The sequence below is a fragment of the Mauremys mutica genome, chromosome 2 (assembly GCF_020497125.1).
Source record: "Mauremys mutica isolate MM-2020 ecotype Southern chromosome 2, ASM2049712v1, whole genome shotgun sequence".
Taxonomy (NCBI): Eukaryota; Metazoa; Chordata; order Testudines; family Geoemydidae; genus Mauremys; species Mauremys mutica.
Window position 1 is genome coordinate 110,114,254 of NC_059073.1, and position 24,897 is coordinate 110,139,150.

General features: G+C 41.2%; 1 protein-coding gene across 2 annotated transcripts in view; it reads right to left on the reverse strand.

The window, feature by feature from the left end:
• Positions 1 to 358: 358 nt before the first annotated feature.
• The window catches only part of CDKAL1 (CDK5 regulatory subunit associated protein 1 like 1), a 636,289-nt gene continuing 611,750 nt past the window's right edge, over positions 359 to 24,897 (reverse strand). For both annotated transcript variants that reach the window (XM_045004929.1, XM_045004930.1), the window contains exon 16: positions 359 to 1,154. In XM_045004929.1, coding sequence (XP_044860864.1) covers positions 960 to 1,154 — 195 coding nt within the window. In that variant the 3' untranslated portion in view covers positions 359 to 959. The remainder of the gene's footprint in view (positions 1,155 to 24,897) is intronic.

Below are 24,897 nucleotides of genomic sequence, written 5' to 3' on the forward strand. Positions count from 1 at the left end.
ATGCTCTATAATAGAATGCATAAGAGCAACCCCTCAAAGTCAAAAGTAAGATGGTAACATACTGAAGGACTTCCAAATACCTTTGGAAGACTTGATCTGAGAACCACAGTATATGCAGCCATTTTTTCCTACCTTCTGCTGAGATGCATTTTTTTTTGTAAAAATTCTGAGATCATAAAAAGTTGTGGGTGAAATTCTGGCTGCAACTAAGTCAATGGGGCCAGAAATCCATTCTGTTAATTTATCCACAAGCATATTAAGCCTCTAAACAGCGTGAACTATGGGTATGCAATTTTGGAAATCTGTACAAAGATAACTGTTTATTTACAAGGCACTCTGGTGGAGAGCTGGAGAGAAGAGATGGATACAAAGTGGGTATGTTCTTTAATGTTCCTAATTAGGAGGCTGAGCTACTGATGTTTCTTTGTCATAGGACAAAAATTACTTCAGACATGGCTGACACACCAGTAGTGACAGATACAAATTGCAATGGTCCAACAGTTCTACTACTGAATATTTGATTTTAATATACAAAGATAAGCATCAAGAAAAATGTTTAAGGCAGCTTAAAATGCTCAGCATCCCAAGAAATTACCAATACTTCTGCAGGAAGAAAAGATTCCGTAACAATTTAATGGGTTTCCTATACACACATTTACCTGCAACTACGTAAAAGACAAATAAGCAAACACCTGCTTCTTCTTTAAAAAGAAAAAAAAATCTATGAGGAAAAAGTCTGACATGACAAACCATTTTCCTGCTCTTGATAAAATAACCACAGAATGCAAATAGGGGCAGGATGGGTCTCACTTAAACTATGGATGAAAGGAAAGACTTAGGGTGAGTACAAATTATTGCTCGGTTTACATCCGTTTTTTAAATAGATTTCCACTGAAGATTTTAATCAGCACTTTATTTTTGTTCACAAAAGCTTCATTCAGTTCAGTTCAGTGTTCTATTTAAACACCTCGATAATAAAAAGTAACAAGAATTGCCAGTAAAGCCAGGCTGACAGACAGCATCTTCAGTCCACCTCCTTCTTGCTGCCAAGGAAGTTGCATCACTATCCTGGAACTCAATGATGCTTTTTCTCGGATCCCAGGGGAGGGGCATGCTTTCAAATTCAAGTCATTTTCCAGCACATATCTGAACTCCTGTAGAGAAATGTAAGAATTAGATTAAGCTTGCATGCTAATTACATTTGATGATGTATATCAAAGACAAAGGAAATCTCCCCTTAGTAATGTCCCTTTAATGTCCCTTTTCAAATCAAACAATAATTCAATCTGTACTGCATCTTGAATTCTTATTGTTTTTCTCATTCATTTCTCATATATGGTGAAGAATTTGTGCTGATGCCATACCGAGTCAGTCTCTTCAGTGACATTAATTTCCAAATCAATAAAACTGTTAACAGAACAGACAAATTGTCAAAAAGAAGTTGTTTGGGAAGGTGTCTTTTTTTGTTTTGCTATCTCACTACCCTCCCTCTCTTTGGTTCCTTCAAATGGGACTGTATAGCTAGCAATATAGGGGACCATTGCCATCTTTTCCACAGCAGGGCCCTGCCAATGTCATTGTGTCTACCCCTGGTGTGCCAGCTCAGTGGTGTGCCAAAGTCCTCCCCCAGCACTTTTCCCCTGACCGTCACCCGGCAGCTGTGCTAAAACACTCACCTTCTTGTTCAGCATATTGAGTCTCAAGGTCCCCTGCTAGGGCTGCTATTACCACTCTCAACCTGATTAAAAGCCCCAACAGTCCTCAGTAGCAGCTGGAACTATACTGCAGCATGGTTACAGCACGCTGAGGCGCCATTTCAGCTTAAAATCTGAATGGTAAAATTAAGCCTAACGGAAGTGTTCTCTACTGCAACACATATCTAGTTCAACAGAGTTGTATGGTTAAAAACCACGTCTGTTTAAATGCCATCAGAATACATCTCTGAAGCATGTACTTATATTGGCAATCAAGTTTTACAAACTCTTTACACAAAACGATCACATTTTCACAGTATCACAGATTACAATGGACACTGTCAAACCCTTTAGATCAAAAGCGTAATATCTAATAAATTTGTACAGTACTATTTTTATATTAAATGTTACTTTTATTCCAAATGAATCATTCAATACTGAAATCAGTAGAAAATTTATACTGGTTTAATACTTCCATGTGGACCAAAAGATCAGGATTTTCACATAATGTGATTATTTTGTTGTAGTTTTACTTCTCAATGTATCACATATATTTCTGTTTGGTATAGCACATCTCTTTAGGAAAGCCTGAAAATTGTTCATTTGTGTAAGTAGTATGTTCATCTGTTACATAGCACAGACTCTACCAACTACTCTCTAACCTGTTTCAAAATCCTGTCCTGCAACATCGCTGCACAGGGAATATGGTAAACTTTTCTTTAAAGTATTTGTCCTGCTCTCATTACTATATGTTGGAGAAGATGCATTAATGAGGAATGCATTAATCTGGTTCTGTGCACCTGCCACTTGCTCCAATCTTGCACAACAGCCTCTGAAATAAGATCTGTCCCCTACCTGTCAGTAGCTGCCACTGTCTTCTAGTAATATTGGGTAAGATTCTGTGCTGCATCTCTAAGAGGTGAAGCACAGAATTTGCAGCTTGGGGGAGAGGCACTAAGGTGCATTTAAATCTACCTTTGCACCCTCTTGATCCTGGGCTAGTCCAGGGTTTGAGTGGCCAACGTGTAAATTAGACACAGCAAAGCTATGTTGATCAGGAGGGTGATTTTTTTCCACCCTGAATGACAGCTATGTTGGCAAAAGTCCTAGTGTAGATGCACACAAAAAAAGCCTTTTGCCAGTATTAATTACTCCATTTGGGGAATTGACTGTAAGCTATACAGCAAAAGAATTTTGTGTCTCCACTGGAGCAGGAGGGGCGTAGCCAGTATACCTCTACTGATAGAGCTATTCTGGCAAATTATTTCAAGTAAGGCCTAAATTATGGCTGCTACCAGAGGCTGCCCTATGGTCTGCAGAGCTGCTTGCACTCTCCATAGTGCTGTGTATTGTGGCATGCCACAGACACATCCCTTCCTACTCCCAGCCCCAACCCCCACACATTCCCAACACCATGACTTGCAAAGGGAAATCTCCCTCAATGAAAACCCAGGTTATTAGGGCCCTTTTAGGCCTGCCACTCTGGCCCTTTTATCTCGCATGAACGGACTGGAAGGGGATAAGAATCTCACTTGTATTTGACAGCACCATTCCAATAAGTCTGATTACTGAGCTCACTCACCAATCCTGCATTGGATTAAGTTTATATGGTGGGATATACCATAGTGTCTCATTTGTGAGAGTCTTGATAAAACATGTATTTACTTCCAAGAAAATCTTCAAGGGACATATGTAAGATTCTGAGTTGGTCTAACTTTCACCATACATAATCCGCATCCAGTGGAAGTATAACATTTCCTTAAATCTAGTTTGAATGGATTTTCATAACTTCAGGAATTGGGAAAAAGTACTGTATAATGCAATCGGGTGCAAGTCAATAGGAATAAAGCTAGACGAGCCTGTTTTTCATCTGAAAAACATTTGGATCAAATACACAGGTAACTCTTATTATGCTTCTAAAATCACCTAGGACATGTATAAAAAGAAGCGTACCATAACTGAGTCTTGATATTATTTTCCAGAAATAAGCAGTTCAAAACTAAAACTGTTGGTAACCTCATAATTAATAGAAACATTGTCCCCACTAATGAGAGAGAGAAGGGAAAAAGTGGGGAGAAATTATCAAACACAAATGCAAAAACAGCCACTTTGAGTCCAGCATCTCGTATTTCCACTGAATTAGTCTTTCATCTTATTTTGGCAACAGCAAAGTAAACACAAGACTTTGCTAATAAGGCATAATATAAATTATTAAACCATCTAGCATATGATCAAATGCATTTCAGATTATTTTCTGAATAATTCTGCACTGACAACTGCCAGGAGTAATATATTTTGCGTGCTCTTGTACAGCCACATTGATTGCTGTCTTTCTGATGCTCTAGTCTCTGACTTAAACTGCAGTGCATGAAAGTGCATCAAAACCGAAGGTTTGGCATCTGTCAATCACAGCCTAGCCTTTTTTTTTTTTTTTGTGGTAAGATCTCACTTCATGTTTGTCAACAAAGACATGATAGCTACTCTTCAGCTCTGAGCTGAGGTTTTAACGGATTCAAAACATTTCTTATATGCAAATTTCTTTTATGGTTCAGGGGCATTGTTAGAGCTTGAAGTGTTAGCTAACTACAGTAAAAAATTATTTGACGGAATATATCTCAAGATAAATTAGACTGCTGAATCTTTTATTCCAACCATACAGTACTACAGGGGTTCTCAAACTTCACTGCACCGCAACGCACTTCTGACAACCAAAATTACTACCCGACCCAGGGAAGGGGGACTGAAGCCCGAGCCCCAGCACCTCAGGCAGGGGGGCCAAAGCCCAAGTCCCACTGCCCTTGAGGGCTTCAGCCCTGGGCAGTGGGGCTCAGACTATGGCTTCAGCCCTGTCCCCCGTCAAGTCTAATGCCAGCCCCATTAAAATGGGGTTGCGACTCACTTTGGGGTCCTGACCCACAGTTTGAGAACTGCTGCAGTACTACATACACACTTGTACAGACCTTAAATAATCACGCACAACAAGCATATGTGAAAAATTAAAAGAAAAAATGTTAAAAAATGCATTATGCATCATATTATGCTATTTGAATCGCACACACTTGGGGCTCTTATATTTTGGAGGCATTTTCATGATTTTCAAAGCAAACAATTACGAAAAGGTCCTATAGAATATATTAGAAAATTATATCCCTGCTATGAAATTCTACTGGATAGTTATAAAAAGGGTAACATTTCCTATTTGATTCTATAGATTTATGGAAGTAATTTCTATAGAACCCCATCACACATTTTTATAGAGTCTCATATGTTTAATCTCTACCAAATTCTATAGGCTTTTTCCAGAAGGCCAGGATATGATCTTAAGAGTCAAAACCTAATCTGCATACAAATGAATTATCTTTTTCCAAATGTCATTACATAATCCTCACAATCCTAACAATATGTGGCATCCTTGCCATTATGAATCTCAAGTAATATGCAGTGCTATCTAGTTGGAAACAGAGAAAAAAATCAATGTAAAAAAAGTAGTTTCTTTTGCAACTTTTCAGTTATCTAATTTAAGTGTGCTTGGGCAGCTGATGTGCCACATTTCCATCTGTAAAATCTCACCATCCTCTAACCTAAGAACTGACTGATTCCAGATGCCCATTCAAAGCCAGGTTAACATTTGCTTATTCATTACAAGAAATGGGGAGTCTTGAAAAATAACCAAAACAGCAGGGCATTTTTGAAAGAGGAATTTCACGTTGTTTATTCTTTTCATTATGTACATAAGAAGGGCAGGGGGAGAGAACTGGACACAGGGTTAAATACATAATTGATATTTATTTGTTCTTAGTAGAAAGAACAGAGGGAGCCTCAACACATTTTGGTAATATGCTTTGATTCTTAGTTCCAACCATTACTGAATTTACAGTAGGAAAATAAATTCATGAAAGCATCACACAAATAGACTGCAATCTGTAAGCCTGTCTTATTTTTCATAGATAACATCCAAATAACTGAATCTGACCCTGTCAACTCAGGTCATGACTACCACTAGAAGCTTGCCTGTGGACAAACACAAACAAAATGCTTATTTGATAATGAGGGGTCACGCAGAGACCGTCTTTAAGCTATAGGGTGTGTCGGTTCTCTCAGATCTAACAGTTCTCTGAGATTCATTGTCCATTATGAAGATCAATTTTTGTTCTGCCCTGCTCTAGGCTGGCACATCAAGGGTGCAGCCACATCCCGATGTTTCTTTCTCCATAATATTTCCAAGATCTGGCCTTTTCTTTCTGTCAATACAGCTGACACACTCCCAAGTCCTTAACTCCCATCAACCTACTCCTCTCTGAAATTTTCCATGCTGTGTGTCTGCCTTAGGCTGAATTTTTATGAATAAATGAAAAGATCTGACAAGGAACTAGGAGAGAACTGGGACATGCTGGGTAAAGGGAGGGGGAAACTGAAACTGAATAAGGAGCCCAGGAGGGAGATTGGGACTAGCAGCTGGTGGAAACAGGAATGTGGATGGGGGAGTGGGTCAGAAATACATACTGGATAAGGATCTGGAAGGGGAGGAATTGGGACTGGCTGGACAAGGAGACCGGAATGGGGAGTCTGGAGGAGTAAAACTGGGCAAAGACACTGGGACTGGGAAGGTGAGCAGAATGGGACTGGGATGTGGAATATGTTGGTGGGGAGCTTCTCTAGTTAGGAAATGCTAGAATTAATTTTGGCCTCCTTGTATGCATGCATGATAGGATACTGTTTTAATTATATGACTACATACTTTTTTCCCCCACATGAATTCTAACTTATTCAGCGCACAGAATGTAAGGTGTTCAATTCATGAGGAGCTGTTCAATTTTTTGTTTTGGTAATGTATACAAACAAGGGGGCTGAAATAAGGTTGCCCAGGCAGCCTTAACTCTGGCATTTCCTAACTTTTGAGTGCTTAACTTTGCAACCTTATGTGGTTTGAGAGCGAGAGAGATGTCCTTAGTTTCTCTTTAGCCTATGATTTTCACACAGAATAGTTCTTTAGTATTTAACAAAGTCTCCAGACTTTTCTCCATATGGAACAGGATGTCGGTATGGGTGTGTATAACCTAAGTCAGTCAGATATTATACAATTTTCCATTCTGGCGTTTACTCTTCACTTCAGGCCATTTACTTTATGAATAGTTATCTTGAGCCACTGATTCCTGATGTAACTGTTTCCACTTCACTTACTTTACTCTAGAATCTCTTTGGTTTCTCTGCTGCTTTTGCTCTGCATTGGCTTTTCCAGGCCCCCATCTTGTGTCTCCATCAAAGATCTCCCATCTGGCACTGGCCCCTCTGGATCACGAGTGTCACTCCAGCATTATTGATCTTTAAAGACTTAGCTGCTGTCATTAAATGGTGATGGGAACTATCTGTTTACTTTCACAGTGCACAGAGGTCTTTCATCACTTCCCCATCTTGGATATGCCATGGCTTCCTTTGGATCATATAAGTGTCATTCCAGGATGATTTGTCCTTAAAGACCTAATTACATCAATTAAATTATGACTCCTGTTCTGCTTACTCTCACAGAGCATGGGAGTTTTTCACCCACAACCACATCATTTCTCTGCCCATATGCACTTTTATTCCTGTACTGACCTTTATGTGATCCCCCATATTCACTTTTCACTCAGATATTATTTTATAGTACATAGAGTTAGGATTTTAAACTCTTTGATTTTTTTTTTTACACATACCAGGGTTCACAAGGCAGAACAGATCTTAAATCTTTTCATCTCAATCCTGATCTTCCTGTGAATATAGACACTGAAATTGCAAAATCTAAAATACTAGAGTTACCCTTCTGATGTCCCACTCTTCTTTGTATTACGGTAGTGCCTAGAGGCTGCAGCTTCACTTTACAAATGTAACAAAGAGTCTGTCTTCACTTCAAGGTGGAGGTATAAATTCCAGCTTGAGGAGACATACCTGTCCCAATTCTGATCAAGCTATTGTGTTAAAAATAGAGTGTAGCTGTGGTGGCAAGAGGGGCTTGCTGCCCCAAGTACGTACCTAGCATCTTGAGTGGGTATTTGCTTAGGGCAGCTAGCCCCACTTGCACCACAATGGCTACACTATTTTTAGTGCACTGGCTCAATCACAGCTAGTATGGGTAAGTCTCCTCAAGCTGGAACTTGCACCTCCAGGGCAATGTGCAGACACACCTAAAGATATGGTCCCTGCACTATTGAGTTTACTATCTAAGGCCTGGTCTACACTATGGGGAGGAATCGATCTAAGTTAAGCAATAAGTTACGTGAATAACGTAGATGAAGTCGACGTACTTAGATCCACTCACCGCAGTGTCTTCACTGAGGTGAGTCGACTGCTGACGCTCCCCCGTTGACTCCGCCTGTACCTCTCGCTCCGGTGGAGTACCGGAGTTGACGGGAGAGCGCTTGGCAGTCTATTTATCGCGTCTAGCCTAGGTGTGATAAATCAACCCCCGCTGGATCGATCGCTGCCTGCCGATCTGGTGGGTAGTATAGACAAGCCCTAAGTGTAAGACTATAAACTAGAGATGGATAAAACACAATCAGGAGAAGCTTAAGAAAACAGTGAGCTGATATTGGTTGCCACAGAAATCAGTACTCACAACAAACAAACTGCCATTGTGAAAAAGCTATGTCCCATTCCTCCCAGCCTCGCGCACTGCAGAAGAATCTGCTCACAGTGGCACAGTTTATCATTATCTAGCAGTCAGTTATATTGTATAATAAGCTCAGCAAAAATGCTTTTTAGTATCAATATGTTGTTAAGACTGACACAGGTAATTCTTCCACTCTGTAGGTTGGCCACATCAGACCTTTTAAAAAATGTTCATGGTGCAAACATAATCAGCTCCTGTCAAACACATATAATCTCACTGGTTCTAGGCAACATAATTCCTTGTAAAATCAGAGACGCTGAATCAATGCGAGTCTCTTCTGTTGTTTTACAACTTAGCAGGGATTCTGAGGCTTACTCATTTCAATCCATTACTCCCACCTTTTGGAAACCCTTTGAAGAAATCTTACTGAAATTAGTTAATACAGAAGCTTCTCATCAGGAGTAGAAAAGAAGAAAGTAAGAGAAACACACAGGAGACATACTGAAAATGACAAACATATGAGGTGTTCGTAGGGAAAAGGAATATTACAACCCCGTGACCTTGTCTGATTTAATCTTTCAGAAATTGGTATTTTTGGATTAAAAACTCCTTCTTGTTACTTCATTAAAATTAAAAAGACATCATAGTAGCCACTTCTCTTTTCACTTCACAAAGGCACTCTCTGAGAAAAAAAATGGTATAATTTGTTCCTTTTAGGCTACTGAGAATTATACATCTGGCCCTTCCCCCGTCGTCCTATGACAGAACCTCTGATTGTGTTACAGCATCCTCAGTGCCCCTTCCTGTGAGAAAAATTAGGTAAATGTCTTGTTGACTGGCTCAGGTAGTTAAAGAATTCCTGACAATCAAGGAATCACTTTTCCCACCTTTTCAAGGAACAGATGACAGACTCTGAAAGAATTATCAGTTTGATAGATAGACATTCATAAAGATCCTTTTTGTAAAATGATCTTGCTACATGATAATACTAATACTTTGCACCTATCTGGCAATTTGTATTTGAGGATTTCAAAGCATTTTACAAACATGAATAAATTAAGTCTCACAACACCCTTGTTATCTTAAATATAAGTAAATCAATGCACAGAAAGGTTAAGTGACTTGCCTGTGGTTTAACCTCTAGACAAAGCTCCTTTCCTAGTGACCAATAATCTGTCTGGTAGGTGTCATACACAGGTACCCAGTTTTCCTCTATTGTGCTGTGTTTTGATTTAGTATTTATGCTTCAGTATTATCTACGGTATTTACTGTGAGTATTGTGCATGTGTCCTTAAGAGAAGATTAAGTTCTAATGAATACACTTCGTTTGGAAAAGGAAGTAGAAAGAGCATTGTACCTTACAGGTGGGAAACTCTGACAGATCTGGTGTGAAATATGGAATGACAGAGTTTAAGGCCAGAAGGGATCACCAGATCATCTAGTCTGTCCTCCTGTATATTACAGGCCACCAATGCCATCCAAAACTCACACACTGAACCCAACAACTGGAATTAGTCCAAAGTATTAAAGCCCTCAGGAGACTAAAGTATTGTGTGTCACATGGACAGAACAGGAGGGACTGAGGTGCACCTCTGGAAATGGCTCATCTACATATTTTACCCCAGAAGCTTCAAAAGTGTGTTTACAATTTTATCAGGTTTGCCATGTTTTGATTCTTGTAGAATCCAATGTCTTGTCTACATGAACATTTAGTAAGCTGGGGTATGAACCTACCCTGCATTAACCTGCCACACAATTCCTTACGGACACTAATAGTTCCTTAGTGTACTTTGATCTATCCCACTTTGAAACAGGAGCAGATCAAAGCGCATGAAGGAACCTGGTGAGCATCAGCATGGTCCACAGGGACACTTCGTGTTCCACAGTTTAGTGCAGGGTAGAGTCAGCCTCCAGCTGGCTGCGGAGAGGTTATTCACCTCGTGCAGTAACTGGAGTTGTCTGAGATGTGTCCCTCTATGGGTGCTCCATTTCAGATGAGCTCATGCCCCATGCGCCTTTAATTGAAATTTTTTGGTAGTAATGCCCATTTGGCTCACACATGCTCTCTATGGTTCTTAGTGCCCTGCTCCAAGGCTACATACGGATGCACGGGTGAACCTCCCTCAGTTCCTTCTCTACCATGAAGTCCTTAGAGGAAACTCTGAAGCAGAGAGGAAGGAGGGCAAGTAGTGAAGCACCCATAGGGTGACTCATCTCAAAGAACTCAAGTTACTGCACAAGGTGAATAACCTCTCCTTCTTCTTCTAGTACTGTCCCTATAGGTGCTCCACTTCAGGTGACTATTATCAGTATCCCTCGCCGGGAGATGGGGGCTTCGGAGCCAAGTCCAAAACTGAAGAGAATACTGCATTTCCAATGGCAGCATCTGAACTACAAGACTGGACTGCTACACTGTACTTGGAAAGATATGTATGGAAGTCTGAGTGAGAGCCTTACAAATTTCTACAATAGGAACATTCTTGAGTAATGCCACAGATGTAGATCTTGTGGAGTGGGCCAACATCCTAGGAGGAGGCTGTATGTCTGCAGTTTCATACAAAATATAACACAATCAGAAATCTACCTGGAAAGTCTTTGGGTGGAAATCACTGAACCTTTACAGCTATCTGCAACAGTCACGAACCAGCTGGGTGATTTCCTAAAACTTAGTTCTGTCCAAATAAAAGGCTAACACCTTCCTAACATCCACAGTCTGTAAAATGGGTTACTCTATGGACTGATGTGGCTTTGGGGAAAAAATGAAGATGGATAACCTGGTTGATGTGAAACTTGGACATCTTTGACAAAAATTTAGGGTATGAGCATAATGAGACATTGTCCTTGAAAAATACAGTAAATGGAGGGTCTGCCATTAGAATCCCTATTTCCCCACCCTGTGAGCAGAGGTGCTACTTACCAAAACAACTGTCTTCCGAGATAAATTTATGAGGGAAAAGGTGGCCGTTGACTTAAAATGGGTGGGGGAGGAGGGACACACCATAAGGCATCTAAATACTAAATACAAATCCTAGATAGGAGTGAGTTCCTTAACGTGGGGGAAAAGGTTCCCCAATCCTCTGAGAACCCTTACAGTTGTAAGATGAAGACTGAGAATAAAAGGCTGTTACAAACACCAGGTGAACACTGACTGAGCTTATAGACAATTCTATTTTTTTTAGCTTCAGGAGCTAATCAAGGACAAGAGGGAAGGGTGAGCAGGTGAACATTTATCTGGACACACCAAAGGCTTAACCATTTCACCTTGTGAAGGAAAGTTTATCTCATGGACTCTTTCTTGTTGTTCAATAATCCTGTTGTAGCTCCTTAGAACGAATAGATGCTAGTCCCATGAACCATCAAGGAGCCAAGTTTGAGACAAAGAATCTTTGGGTTGGAGTGAAGAGTTCAAATGGTATCTTGGCAAAGAAAATGAGGGATGAACGGAAAGCTGAATGCCTGACAAACAGCTATGTGAATCAGGTACAGATACCATATTTGTCTGGACCATGTTGGGACTATGAATATTGTCCTGGGCTTTGTGGTGCTTGATCTTGTTTATCACTTTCAGAATCTGGGCGTTGGGGGAAACACATATAAAAGGCCTCTTGTCCATGGAACAAGGAAGATGTCTCTTCAAAAGGGAAAACTCAATCCTCCCTTGAGCAAAAATGTTTGCATTTTCTGCTGGTCACAGTGGCAAAGAGGTCTACTGCTGGAACTCCCCAAATCAGAACAATTAAACTGAAAGACTGAGAATCCAACTCCCATTTGCAGTCCTGAGAGAAGTACCTGCTGGGTTCATCTGCTAACCTGTTTTATATCCCTGGAAGGTAAGCTGTTGAAATATCAGAGGGGTAGCCGTGTTAGTCTGGTTCTGTAAAAGCAGCAAAGAATCCTGTGGCACCTTATAGACTAACAGATGTTTTGCAGCATGAGCTTTCATGGGTGAATACCCACTTCTTCGGATGCAAGTGGTGGAAATTTCCTGGGGCAGGTATATATAAGCAAGCAAGAAGCAAGCTAGAGATAACGAGATTAGATCAATCAGGGAGGATGAGGCCCTGTTCTAGCAGTTGAATTGTGAAAACCAAGGGAGGAGAAACTGGTTCTGTAATTGGCAAGCCATTCACAGTCTTTGTTTAGTCCTGAGCTGATGGTGTCAAATTTGCAGATGAACTGGAGCTCAGCAATTTCTCTTTGAAGCCTGGTCCTGAAGTTTTTTTGCTGTAGGATGGCCACCTTAAGATCTGCTATTGTGTGGCCAGGGAGGTTGAAGTGTTCTCCTACAGGTTTTTGTATATTGCCATTCCTAATGTCTGATTTGTGTCCATTTATCCTTTTCCTTAGAGACTGTCCAGTTTGGCCGATGTACATAGCAGAGGGGCATTGCTGGCATATGATGGCATATATTACATTGGTGGAAGTGCAGGTGAATGAACCAGTGATGTTGTGGCTGATCTGGTTAGGTCCTGTGATGGTGTTGCTGGTGTAGATATGTGGGCAGAGTTGGCATCGATATGGAAGAGACATTCGAATTGGAAGAGAGGAAGTCCCAGAACTCTCTGAAGGTATTGTAGAATCAAGCAGTACCAGGGAAATATCCCATCTCTGAGACTGTGCCTGTCTTGATACTGATAACCTTTTGGTAACCACTAAAATGGGAGTCACCGATTCCTCCAAAACAAACAAGTCCTGGGGAATCTGAACTTCTGCGTACTGGGGGAGGTTTGAAGGACAGGGCACCATTCCATTTTTGGTACTGAGAATATATGTTGTTCTGAAAAGACTCTTCTTGCTAAAGTAGTTGGTACTGATGAGGATGCCTGGAGAGGCACCGAGACCATTAGAGAAGTGTGTCTTCCTGGTAGCTATAGCACTCCACCCAAGGTTTAAGAATCTGAAGTGCCTTCCAAAATCTGAGAAGGACGAGGTGTGGAGCATGCTTTCAGAAGTCTTAAAAGAGCAACACTCCAATGCAGAAACTACAGAACCCAAACCACCAAAAAAGAAAAACCACTTTCTTCTGGTGGCATATGACTCAGATAATGAAAATGAACATGTGTCGGTCTACACTACTTTGGATTGTTATCGAGCAGAATCTGTCATCAGCCTGGACGCATATCCTCTGGAATGGTGGCTGAAGCATGAAGGGACATATGAATCTTTAGCACATCTGACATGTAAATATTTTGCAACGCTGACTACAACAGTGCCATGAGAATGCCTGTTCTCACTTTCAGGTGACATATAAACAAGAAGCGGGCAGCATTATCTCCCGCAAAAGTAAACAAACTTATTTGTCCGAGAAATTGGCTGAACAACGAATAGGACTGAGTAGACTTGCAGGCTCTAAAATTTTACATTGTTTTATTTTTGAATACAGTTTTTTGTACATAATTCTACATTTGTAAGTTCAACTTTCATGATAAAGAGATTGCACTACAGTACTTGTATTAGGTAAATTGAAAAATACTATTTCTTTTGTTTTTTACAGTGCAAATACTTGCAATCAAAAATAAATAAAAAGTAAGCACTGCACACTGGTTTTTTTTACAATTACACTGTGTTGTAATTGAAATCAATATATTTGAAAATGTAGAAAATATCCAAAAATATTTAAATAAATGGTATTCTATTATTAACAGTGTGATTAATCACGTGATTAATTTTTTAATCGCTTGACAGCCCTAATTTTTACTAATATATATTGTATTGTAACGCAGTATATAGAGTTGTGGGTAACTCCAAAAGTACTCAGCACTGCAGTTTGAGATTGACATGTGTTTACTTAAAAGCATTGATTTCTTAGAACATTTTTTGACTACAAAGTATTCAGCAAAACTTTTTTACTCTGTCTCTGAACTACTCAAGACTATGGGGTTCAAGGAGCTGAGTTTGTTTACACTGAGCTCATAAAGCAAGTCAAATGATATAACCTTTTATATTCCTGTTGTCTGCTGTTCACCACGTCATTGGGTGGGTCAGTCTGGTATAAGCCATTTTCACTTGGTGTCTCAGGCAGAGGAGCTGCATTTTGGTTGAGCTCTCATGCTCTAACAAAAAACACATACAAAAGTCTTTTCTCTTAGCCCAAGCATCTATTGGACTCTGGCAGGCTAAAGCCTAATACAGTAATACCCCCTGTAATTCCCTGTTATTGGAAATTGTCTGATTTTGTATTTTGACTCACATTTTATATTTACTTTTATATGGAAAAATGTATTTTCCCAAGGCCATAGTTCTGTTATTGATCAAAACGGAGGCTTAGTCCCATTTCCAGTGAACCAAAGCAAAGAAGCATGAACACACTGGACTTGGAGCTTGTCTGTTGACTTAGAATAGAATGGAATCTTAGAGAAGTCCAATACTCAAACACAGGAAAACCATGTTAATTTTGAGCCAACCCCTTTTGAAGACTGAGGCCTACAAACTCAGACATCGGTTATGACATAAAAACCTGAGAACCTGTTTTGAACTGATCTCAGAAGGTATCGCAAGCTCTAACTGTATTGTAATTTATAAAGTGCTTTAAGATCCTTTGTGATGAAAGATCAACCATGGTATAATTATCTAAAAGACCCAGTAAGAAGATGGGAGTTTCCACCGTGCTTCAGTGTATCTTGCACACTTGATATGATCCAAATACACCCCTTTATTGTTAACAACAACCAACACCACCAAGCTCAACTGTTCCTAGAGTTTTCAGTGCAGGACTCCCCTCTTCCCTCTCCAATTCCTTCTGCTTAGACGGTCACTTCAACTCCAGTTATACTCTTGGATTGGAGCTAACAGGAGACACGTGGCCTGGCATCGGTGTGTGTCAGCAAAAATATTTCTGCATCTCTATGCAGTGTTTTAGCACCTGAAGGAGTGAATTGGGGGAAAGAAATCCTGCCACGTGATGCATTTACAGACAATCAATGAGGAAAAGTTAGGAGTAAGAAATCAAAATTGGTGTATTCACATTAATCCCAAGTAAAAGTGTTCTGTCTTTGATTAGGTGTTTAAATAATTAAAAACATACCAAAACATCTCTTTTCTTTTATAGTTCTCCATAAAAAACTCACAGGAACAGTTTTTGTTGGAACCAAGTAGAGAGGAGAACTGAATATGAAGTCAAATAAATCCAAGAGTCGAGCCTCATGAGCACCCTAGGTTCTCAGAGATAAAACACAAGTTTTAAAAGTAATTCTCTCATTCTGTAATTTGAGAGAAATACTTTCAAGAGATATCAGATTTAGGGAGAGATTGTTTGGTTTTAAGAAGGCAAACAAGTCTTTTTATACTTCTGATTCACCTGAAATAGCAATGGCTTGATCTGTTTAAATACATGATAGAGGATGTTGCTTAATATTACATTATATACAGCGAGTATACATGGTTACTATATGTAAAAATAATCTCTTGACGTGAATCCTGGTTCAGGAAGTTTGCTTCGTTACTTTGGAAATGTCTAATATTAATAGATAACTAATATGTTCAATTATTAGGCCATATCTAGTTTTTTGAATGTTCCCACTGCATTTAGGAGTGTATGTCTCAGACAAAAGAATTAAGACTCTAGTTTTCAGAGAGCCACCTCAAAGGATGGCATTTTGATGACATGGAACTATAAGGTACATAATCACTCAATTAAAGCAAATACTACTGTTTAGAAATCCATCTCCATCTTCTACTGAAAAGGCTCTTCTCTTCTCATCCCTGGCACAATGAAAGATTTCCTGTCTAAAGCTGCTGGTAACAAAATTCAAAACCCCATACCCAGACCACCCAAACCAAAAGACTTGAAGAGGAACTTTATGCTTCTGAAATTGCACTGGACAGAGCTGAATTCTCTGTCACAGTTCTCAGTTAGGGCTAACCTTTCGGGTTAACCTGCTTTTCCATCTTGACTTACAAGGATACAATGATGTGACTGTCTGATTACTCATTATGGGGATAAGGCAACCACTCAATGAATTAGTTATGAAGATACAGTATAATGATGGAGCGAATGTGAAAGAAAGGATGCTGTTTTGAAAATGTCATTGTCACTGTGAAGCCCTTTGGGCTATGTAAATTAATACACCATGTGAAATAATTAGGATAGCAAAGTCATGGTAAAATTAATGATGCAGTTAAAACAAAAACTAATATCCAGCAATCGGATCACACTACATGGATAAGTCACCATCAAAGGGCCACAGACACAGTAAAGTATTGTGGGAACATCATTTAGCATGTAAGAGATAAACTGTTTCATGACTGTAACAAGAAAAATTATGAAGCCCAAAGTATAAAGAATCCCTATAAAACTAAGGTAATTATAAACTTAGATCAGAACTACTTCAATAGATTTGTCCTAGCAAAATTACAGGTGAGTCTCATCTTAGGCCTGGTCTACACTACACGTTTAAACCGAATTTAGCAGCATTAAACCGATTTAACCCTGCACCCGTCCACACAACGAGGCCCTTTATATCGATATAAAGGGCTCTTTAAACCAATTTCTGTACTCCTCCCCGATGAGAGGAGTAGCGCTGAAATCGGTATTGCCATGTCGGATTAGGGTTAGTGTGGCCGCAAATCGACGGTATTGGCCTCTGGATGGTATCCCACAGTGCACCATTGTGACTGCTCTGGAAAACCATTTGAACTAGGATGCACTAGCCAGGTAGACAGGAAAAGCCCCGCGAACAGTGCTGTGTGACAAGCATAACGGAAAGCCAAAGAATCAAATGGACGCTCATGGAGAGAGGGAGGGGGTACTGAGGACTTCAGCTATCCCACAGTCTCCGAAAAGCATTTGCATTCTTGGCTGAGCTCCCAATCCAGGGAAAAAGGGCGCAAAATGATTGTCTGCCGTTGCTTTCACGGAGGAAGGATTGAGTGACGACATTTACCCAGAATCACCCGCGACACTGTTTTTGCATTGGGATTCCAATGGGCAGGGGAGACTGCGAGAACTATGGGATAGCTACAGGATAGCTACCCACAGTGCAACGCTCCGGAAATCAACGCTAGCCTCAGTACATGGATGCACACCGCCGAATTAATGTGCTTAGTGTAGCCGCGTGCACTCGACTTTATACAATCTGTTTTACAAAACCGGTTTATGTAAAATCGGAATAATCCCGTAGTGTAGACATACCCTTACGCTGGGCTTACGCTCCGCTGTCAGCGCGTAAAGTGAAAATCGCGTATAGTCAAAATTACATTGAGTGTAAAGGCGGGCGGAATCGCCCGCATTACAGGTACAGTATTAAAATTGTTAATTTTTCTCTTTTTTTTGTTTTTGCCGACTGCGCAAAGCTGAATTCGTGTATGTTAAATGCACGTAAGATGAGACTCGCCTGTATATCGGATTTACAAGAATAATATACATATTAATTAAGAAGTATAAATGCAGCGTTGCATTTATAATTCTGTTACCTTTCAAAAACAGGCAACAAGAGTCCACAGTGTTATAAAAAAAAGAGTATTACTATATCAGTTAGCTGTCTATTGATCATTTTATCAAGTGACTTCAGGGTGTATTAGAATTAAGGAAGGAACACCCTAATTTGCTCCTAACATGGTTTGCTGACCTGTTTGAAATTAGATCTGCTTTCAACAGTTTTAAATTAAGCTGTTTCTTAACCTCATGAATGCAATTTTCACTTGCTTTCAAAACTGGCTGCCAAACTAATAAACCCTTTCACGTCAATGGTTTTGGAAATTAATAATAAATGGAGAAGAAAAATTCTTAAAAGTCCTTTTTAAGGGGCAGAACTTCAACTAATCAGCAGTATGTATATAAAATACCCAGAACACCTGAATCTCCTGCTGACATTTTGTCTGTTAAGAGAGTAAGTTATGTAACCCTTTTAAACCTGTTTCCTTTCAAAAGGTCGATATGCTTTTTATGTGCTGCAGTGCTTAAGTGTTCATGTGAAGCCATTACTAGGATAAAGCGATGGATGGATGGATGAGGGCAAGGTGGAAACATGATTCACATTTGTAGTTTCCATTACATATGCAATGAACATATAAAAGAATTTTAAAAAAGTGCAATACTAGTTATAAGATCTTATTTTGGAGCTCCAACCAGTAGAGAGAAAGGAGAGGATATGAATGTACACTATGAGTGGTACTGTAATAAAAAACATCAGCTGAATGTCCTTGGTCAATCTTTGGCTTTTCCCAGCACCAATCTCCTTTCTTAGGAGACGTATACATGTCAAATCCATACTGCCTTTCTCTGGCACAGATGGCAGGAAATAGCTGACCTCTAAAAGGAGCAGTCAGAGTGAGAAAATTAGTGGCTGTTGCCTTTTTATTTTTAATGCTAAAAGCTAATTAACACTCGTGAATGTATAAAATGAAATATTTAGTAGTAAAGTGCTATTGGGGAAAAAAAAAAACCTTTTACATTCTATCTCAAAAGTCTTCCAGTTAAAATTCATACTGGAAAAAAAAATCCTAAAATCACCCTTGCATGTCAGTAGGAGAGCTGACGAGTGTTTTGTGAAACTGATGATACATTGCTACGTAATTTCTAATTTAGTATATGTGAAGAAAAGGACAGACCCCACCCTCTGGCCCCAAGTGCTGTGCTGCAGCAGGCACAAGGCAGCTATGCCTCATGGGCATCTGAAGTGAAAATGTGAAAATACAATTGGCACTGAATTTGTGTAGGCTACAAAACTAAAAATGAGACATACACTCAGGCAACAGAAATAAAATGCAAAATTAGAAGTGACATTTAGCCCTAAAGTCTTTCCTTGTGGTGGGAGGAAAAAACGACTGGTGTGTTCATATCCTTCCATATTCTGTAAATTGATCCACAGCTGAATCATCACCTCCAACTCATATTCTATTCCTATTAACAAGCAGCACAGGATTAAAATAATTCCATAATTTGAATGGATTACATGCTGACATCCAGCCAAATAACATTATCCTTCAGGAAATAAAGAGGAAACCAACCAAAATATACTCACTTTCATCTGAAACTGACTTGCCTTCAGTAGATTTACAATCTTAGATCCTGAGGCTGCAGGGCTTCCTCTAGTGAAGCCACTAGGACAGAGGTCCCAACTGTGGGGCATCCCCCCCCAAGAGGACCCGCGGGAACATTCAGGAGGGTGCGGCTTGGGCCTGGGCTGCTGGCCCCAGCCTTGGTCTACTTGCTTCTGTCCACCCCTCAAGCCGCATCCCTGTCCCAGCCCAAGGGAGAGGCACCGAGAGGAGTCGGGGGGACGGGACACTGAAAAGTCTGGGGACCTCTGCACTATGAGTTCGGAATGTATAAGACATGTAGGATCAGGGCACTACTTGAGAAAGAAAAGTTCTTGCCTCATACTTTAAAGCGCAGTTCTACTCTGAAAATGATTATATAAAAATGGCCCCTTAACTATATGAACCTGCTACCACTTTTTATTCTTTTTAGTATTGCAGGACCTGTCAAGTTCTGAGGCAGTGAGACACATTCTATTCCATCTTGTGCATGATCAAGAGAATTGATAGCTAAATTGTGATGGCAAAATCTATTCTGTTGGGGACAAGTTAGCTAGAAAGAATCCATCTTGACTTCCAGATCCCAGACTGAGCTTTGCTGGACTTCCAATTCCAAAAAAACAAATAAGAAAAAGCAAAACCCAAAACACACCAACCTCATACTCCTTTCCTCCTCCCCAAGAGCAGCTAATCTAAAGGTCACTGAAAATTGATATATATATATATAGAGCACCATGATGCCATTTTTACAAAGTCACTTTTCAGACTAGGACCACACTTTAACATTCTCAGGCAACATATTTTTCTAAATACCCATAGATGGCTTTGTTCCAGTATTTGGAAGACAAGAAGAAAAAAAGATTAATTAACAGGGATTTAACACCATAGAACATGACCTCTATTTATAATCAGCAGGGAACAAGAGTAACACATTAAATAAAGCTGATTAATACATGTAAAAGCAGTAACCAGCTGGATGCCTTGCACTGCACTAGATTGGGGTGCAGAAAGAGCAGGACAGCACAAGAGCGAGTGAGCAAACGGAAGAATGATATGTTATACACCACTCAATGCAAACATTTTTGAATATTGTATCGATTTTTATTAAGTATAATGCAACTCACTGAATAACCATTTTATACAGCAAGAAAAGAAATTTCTCTTTTATTTATTTTTTTAAGTTGTGCTGAAAACCATCCATTCTTGGGCAGTGAGATATGCAAAGAAATCTTGCCAAATTTAAGTCTAATGCGGCAACAGTGATATATTTTTCTTGGAGTCCGAACCGGCAGTTTGTAACCTATCCAAGCTGATAAAATTAACAGATTTGAGTGCTAGTTACAGCCAAAGAATATCAGACTTTTGGAGGGAAAAGGGAATGGAGAAAAGAAGTTCAGAGTCAGTAGAGGTGAGTGGGAAATGAAGCTCCTCATTCATTATAGGTGAGCAGCTTTGCTTAGCTCTATAGGAACGGGGTCTATCAAATTTCTCATCAGCTTTTTTAACAACCTATTCTACCATAGTCACAAGCAAACTTCATTAATGTGGAGTTAAGTTTCCAATAATCTATTATGGGAATGTAATATTTTCCTCATAAAACAAATTTTGAAAGCCTGCATATTCCAAACTAAGGTTCCGCTTTATAAAAAAAAAATTCTCACAACATAATGAAATGTAAGCACACAGCTGGGTGACCCAAACAACCTTTAATGCTACATTTGTAGTACTAGCCTGTGCACAACCAGAAATTTAAAGATAATATTATATATCCATTATAGATCCTGTGAACAGATAATTATTTGGCTTCCAGGACTACATCCCTTGCTGTTTGTCCAATTTAAAATGTTACCAATTACTGGGAACAATCAGACCAAATTAATAGACCTCAGTTAGCATCCACAAAAGGAGAGAAAATGAAGAACAGAAAGTTAAAAAAAAGAAAAAACCCTCACAGGGATAAATTACCCACTCATCTTCTCTGCAAGATTATAACCCATGTTAGACTACAATCTTAAAAAAATCTATTTACGATTGGTAAGATTTATACCTTCTCAACTATTTTTAAAACTAAGCTGTCTTTTCTTTCTACATATTGTATTCCTCCACTTAGGGCTAAGGGGTACTGTCTCTGATTTGTCTTTTCTGTTTTCCTTTTATCCATCTCCCTCACCTTCCTATCCCTCACTCCAGCTATTAGCTGAGGGGTCCCCTCCTGCCACAAAAAAAGGAAAGCAACTCAATCTGCTTTATTTATTTACTCATAAATAAACAAATCAAAGACAACATAGAAATGGATCCCCCTACCCAGGGCCGGCTTTAGGAAGTGCGGGGCCCAATTTGAACATTTTCGGCGGGGCCCTGGCAGGGATGACTAAAAAAAAAAACGTTTAAAAAAAAAGCCTTTCATTTCTTCCATGTATTATTTACTTTCCATAACTATATAAATAATAAAATTATATATTATGTACATTGCATCATATATGCTGTTGATTGGTTTCACATGTGTGGGTCCCCACCACTCCCTGGGGGTGTGCACATGTGTGGGTCCCAGCTGCTCCCTGCCCCTCTCGTTGAAGCAGGTGTGCTGGGTTACTGCCCTGGGAACTGCAGGGCAGCAGTGGACATGGGGCTGGTTGGAGGCAGGGCAGGGGGTGCGGGGCTGGCTGGAGACAGGAGAGTGTGGGGCAGGCTGGCTTCAGGCAGGGCCGCAGGGGGGTGCAGCAGGAGTTGGCAGGGCTGGAGACAGAGGAGTGTGGGACTGGCTGGCTTCAGGCATGGGGGTGCAGCAGGGGTTGGCTGGAGACAGGGCAGTGGGTGCGGGGCTGGGTGCGGGCAGGGCGGGCAGTGCAGGGCTGGTGCGGGCAGGGGTGTGTGTGGGGCTGGCTGGCTTTGGGCAGGGCTGCAAGGGGGTGTGGCAGGAGTTGGCTGGAGACAGGGCAGGGGGTTTGGCACGGGCTGGCTGTGGGCAGGGGGTGCAGAGCTGGCTGCAGGCGGGGGGGGCGGGGCTGGTGCGGGCAGGGCAGGGGGTGCAGCAGAGGCAGCTGGAGCCCCGGCCCTTTAAATAGCCCCCAAGCCTCCCGCTATTCCAGGGCTCTGGGGGCTATTTAAAGGGCCCGGGGCTCCCCTGCTTCTACTCTGCCCCGGACCTTTTAAATAGCCGCAGGAGCCCTAGGGAATGCATGGGGGCGGCAGGGCTCCGGCGGCTATTTAAAGGACCGGGGTGCAGCAGAGGCAGCTGGAGCCCCGGCCCTTTAAATAGCCCCCAGAGCCCCCCGCTACCCCAGGGATCTGGGGGCTATTTAAAGGGCCCAGAGCTCCAGCCGAGAGAGCGGGGATGCAGGGTAGGGCTTGCCGCGCTCTGGCCGGAGCTCCAGCGGGGGCCACGGGGCTTGCCGCGCTCCAGCCAGAGCTCCAGCTGGGAGAGCGGGGCTGTGGGGGCAGCCACGCTCCCGTCAGGGGAGCGGGGCCACGGAAGACCCCGGAGCAGACCGCAGCCAGGGTAAGTAAAAAAAATTAAAAAGGCGCCTAAGGCGTGGGGCTCTCTTAGGCGCGGGGCCCGATTCCCGGGAATCGGGCGAATCGGCCTAAAGCCGGCCCTGCCCCTACGTCCTTGCACACCTTACAACACGCTTTTCTGATTTATAATCTGACTGTGATGGGGTGGACTAGGCTCAAAGGCCCCCTGCTGAAGGCCTCAGGGTTCTGCCACATCCATCCCAGAGAAGGAGCAGTGGAGAGGTCCTGCAAGCAGGCTAGAGTGGCTGCTGGGGAAGCAGCCAATCAGGCCCTGGAGGGCCATATAAAAGGAGCTGCAGAGGACTAGTCAGTTGGTGCTTGGAGCAGGAGAAGAAAGGACTGCAGGCCTGTCTGCCTGGAAGAGCAGCAGGGCTACAGATGGTTTGCTAGCAGGGACTGGGGGAGTACTGAGAGAGCTCCTGGCTGGTTGCTGGGACTGATTAGGGACTGAGCCTGGTAATGGCTGTAGGAAGATAGTGTCTCCAGGGAGGATGCCCTGGGAATACAACCCCATACCAGAGCTGGACTACTTAAATACCAAAGCCCAGGGGAGGCTAGAGAGAGACAAGCCCCAGTGGACTGATTACCCCACAAGGGGGTTGTGTGAGGTAACATACAGAGTGATGTGGCTGGAATGCTGTGTCACTTACAAACCCGCCTGAGAACCACCAAAAGGGGTCACCCGAAATAAAGACTGCAGGCACACCCAGCCAGAAGGGGGCACTCACAAGACGTGGGTGCCAACCCTTTTACAGTGACATATATAACAGAAAGATCTTTGCTGTAGGATTTATTTTGGATGCACTCTCTATTTATTCAGGTAAGCTTCAGTTTTACCAGGTTCCATGTGCTCTTAGGCTTCCATCTCTCACCATGGCTATTTTCTTCCAAATCTTCCTGATCAGATTCTATCCTCGGGTCCTTCAGAGATCTCTGTCTCCTTGATGCTACATAAGAAAATGCTGTGTTTTTTTTTTTTAGAAAGAAAGCATAGCATAAAGGGGAAGCCCCCTTCCCCCAATGATTTCCTATAGTTGCCCTAGGGTCCTAACTTAGTTCCTTCCTTTTCTTCAAGGTGAGGGAAGAGAGGTCCCGATAAAATGTTATATTTTTGCCCCTGGACAGTGAAATGGGTCCACTCTGTTTCTGACAATCTTCAGTGGAGGTAGAGTTTTGTGAGCTTTATCGATTAGTATAAGAGAATTCTCATCCTTTCTTAGAAAGTCTCTAAATAGGGTTTCTACAGAATATTTTAGGTTCTCCATCTCATTGTTCTCTGGGACTGTTTTGATCCTTAATTTGTTTTCTTGTTCTTTTTTCTCTTTAAATCATCAATATTTAGTTCTAAGTACTGTTTCCCATTTTCAACTGTTCAAAACTTTTGTCCATTACAAAAATGATATCTGACCAGATTCTATTTCAGTTTCCTGGTCAGACAGTTCTTGCATGTCTCTTTCCAAGGCCTTGTGTACATTTAAAAAGGTTTGTCAGTATAGACATACTCCTAGAATTATAAACCCTTAATAGAGGAGCAGCTCATGACACCAAAACAGTTCTTTTTCAAGTATAGCTTATACCAAGTTCCTTGAGTGAAATATGTTATTCCAACAAAAGGGCTTTTTTGCTGGTATAACTGCATTTACACTAGGGCTTTTGCTGGCATAGCAATGTCACTGTGATTTTTTTTTCACACTCCTAACTTATGCCCGAAAAACTTTCTAGTATAGACCAACCCTAAGTCCTTAAAGGAAGTCTCCAGTTCAGATTTTAGCGATCTATTTATTTCATTTCTGCTTTAATAGAGTGTGTATTTTTTTCCATCTCTGTATTATTTTGCCTGTGAGGCAGCACTTTCTCCCTAAAATCAGAGACTCCCCTTTAAGCAATGCTTTGTTGACTGTTCTTTTTGGCAGCCTATAAACAAGGCTTTTCTGTTTGCTGACAGCAGAGATCAGATTTAGTTAAGTTTAAGGGTCACCTTTTGCTAGTGACTAGAAAAAACATCTCTGCTGACTGTGAGAGTGAAGCTCTTCTACAGTTTAGAGAGACATCCTGAGGTGAAATGTCACCAGATCCCATGAAAGAAACAGACAAAGACAGATTGACTGACTGATCAACCACTGG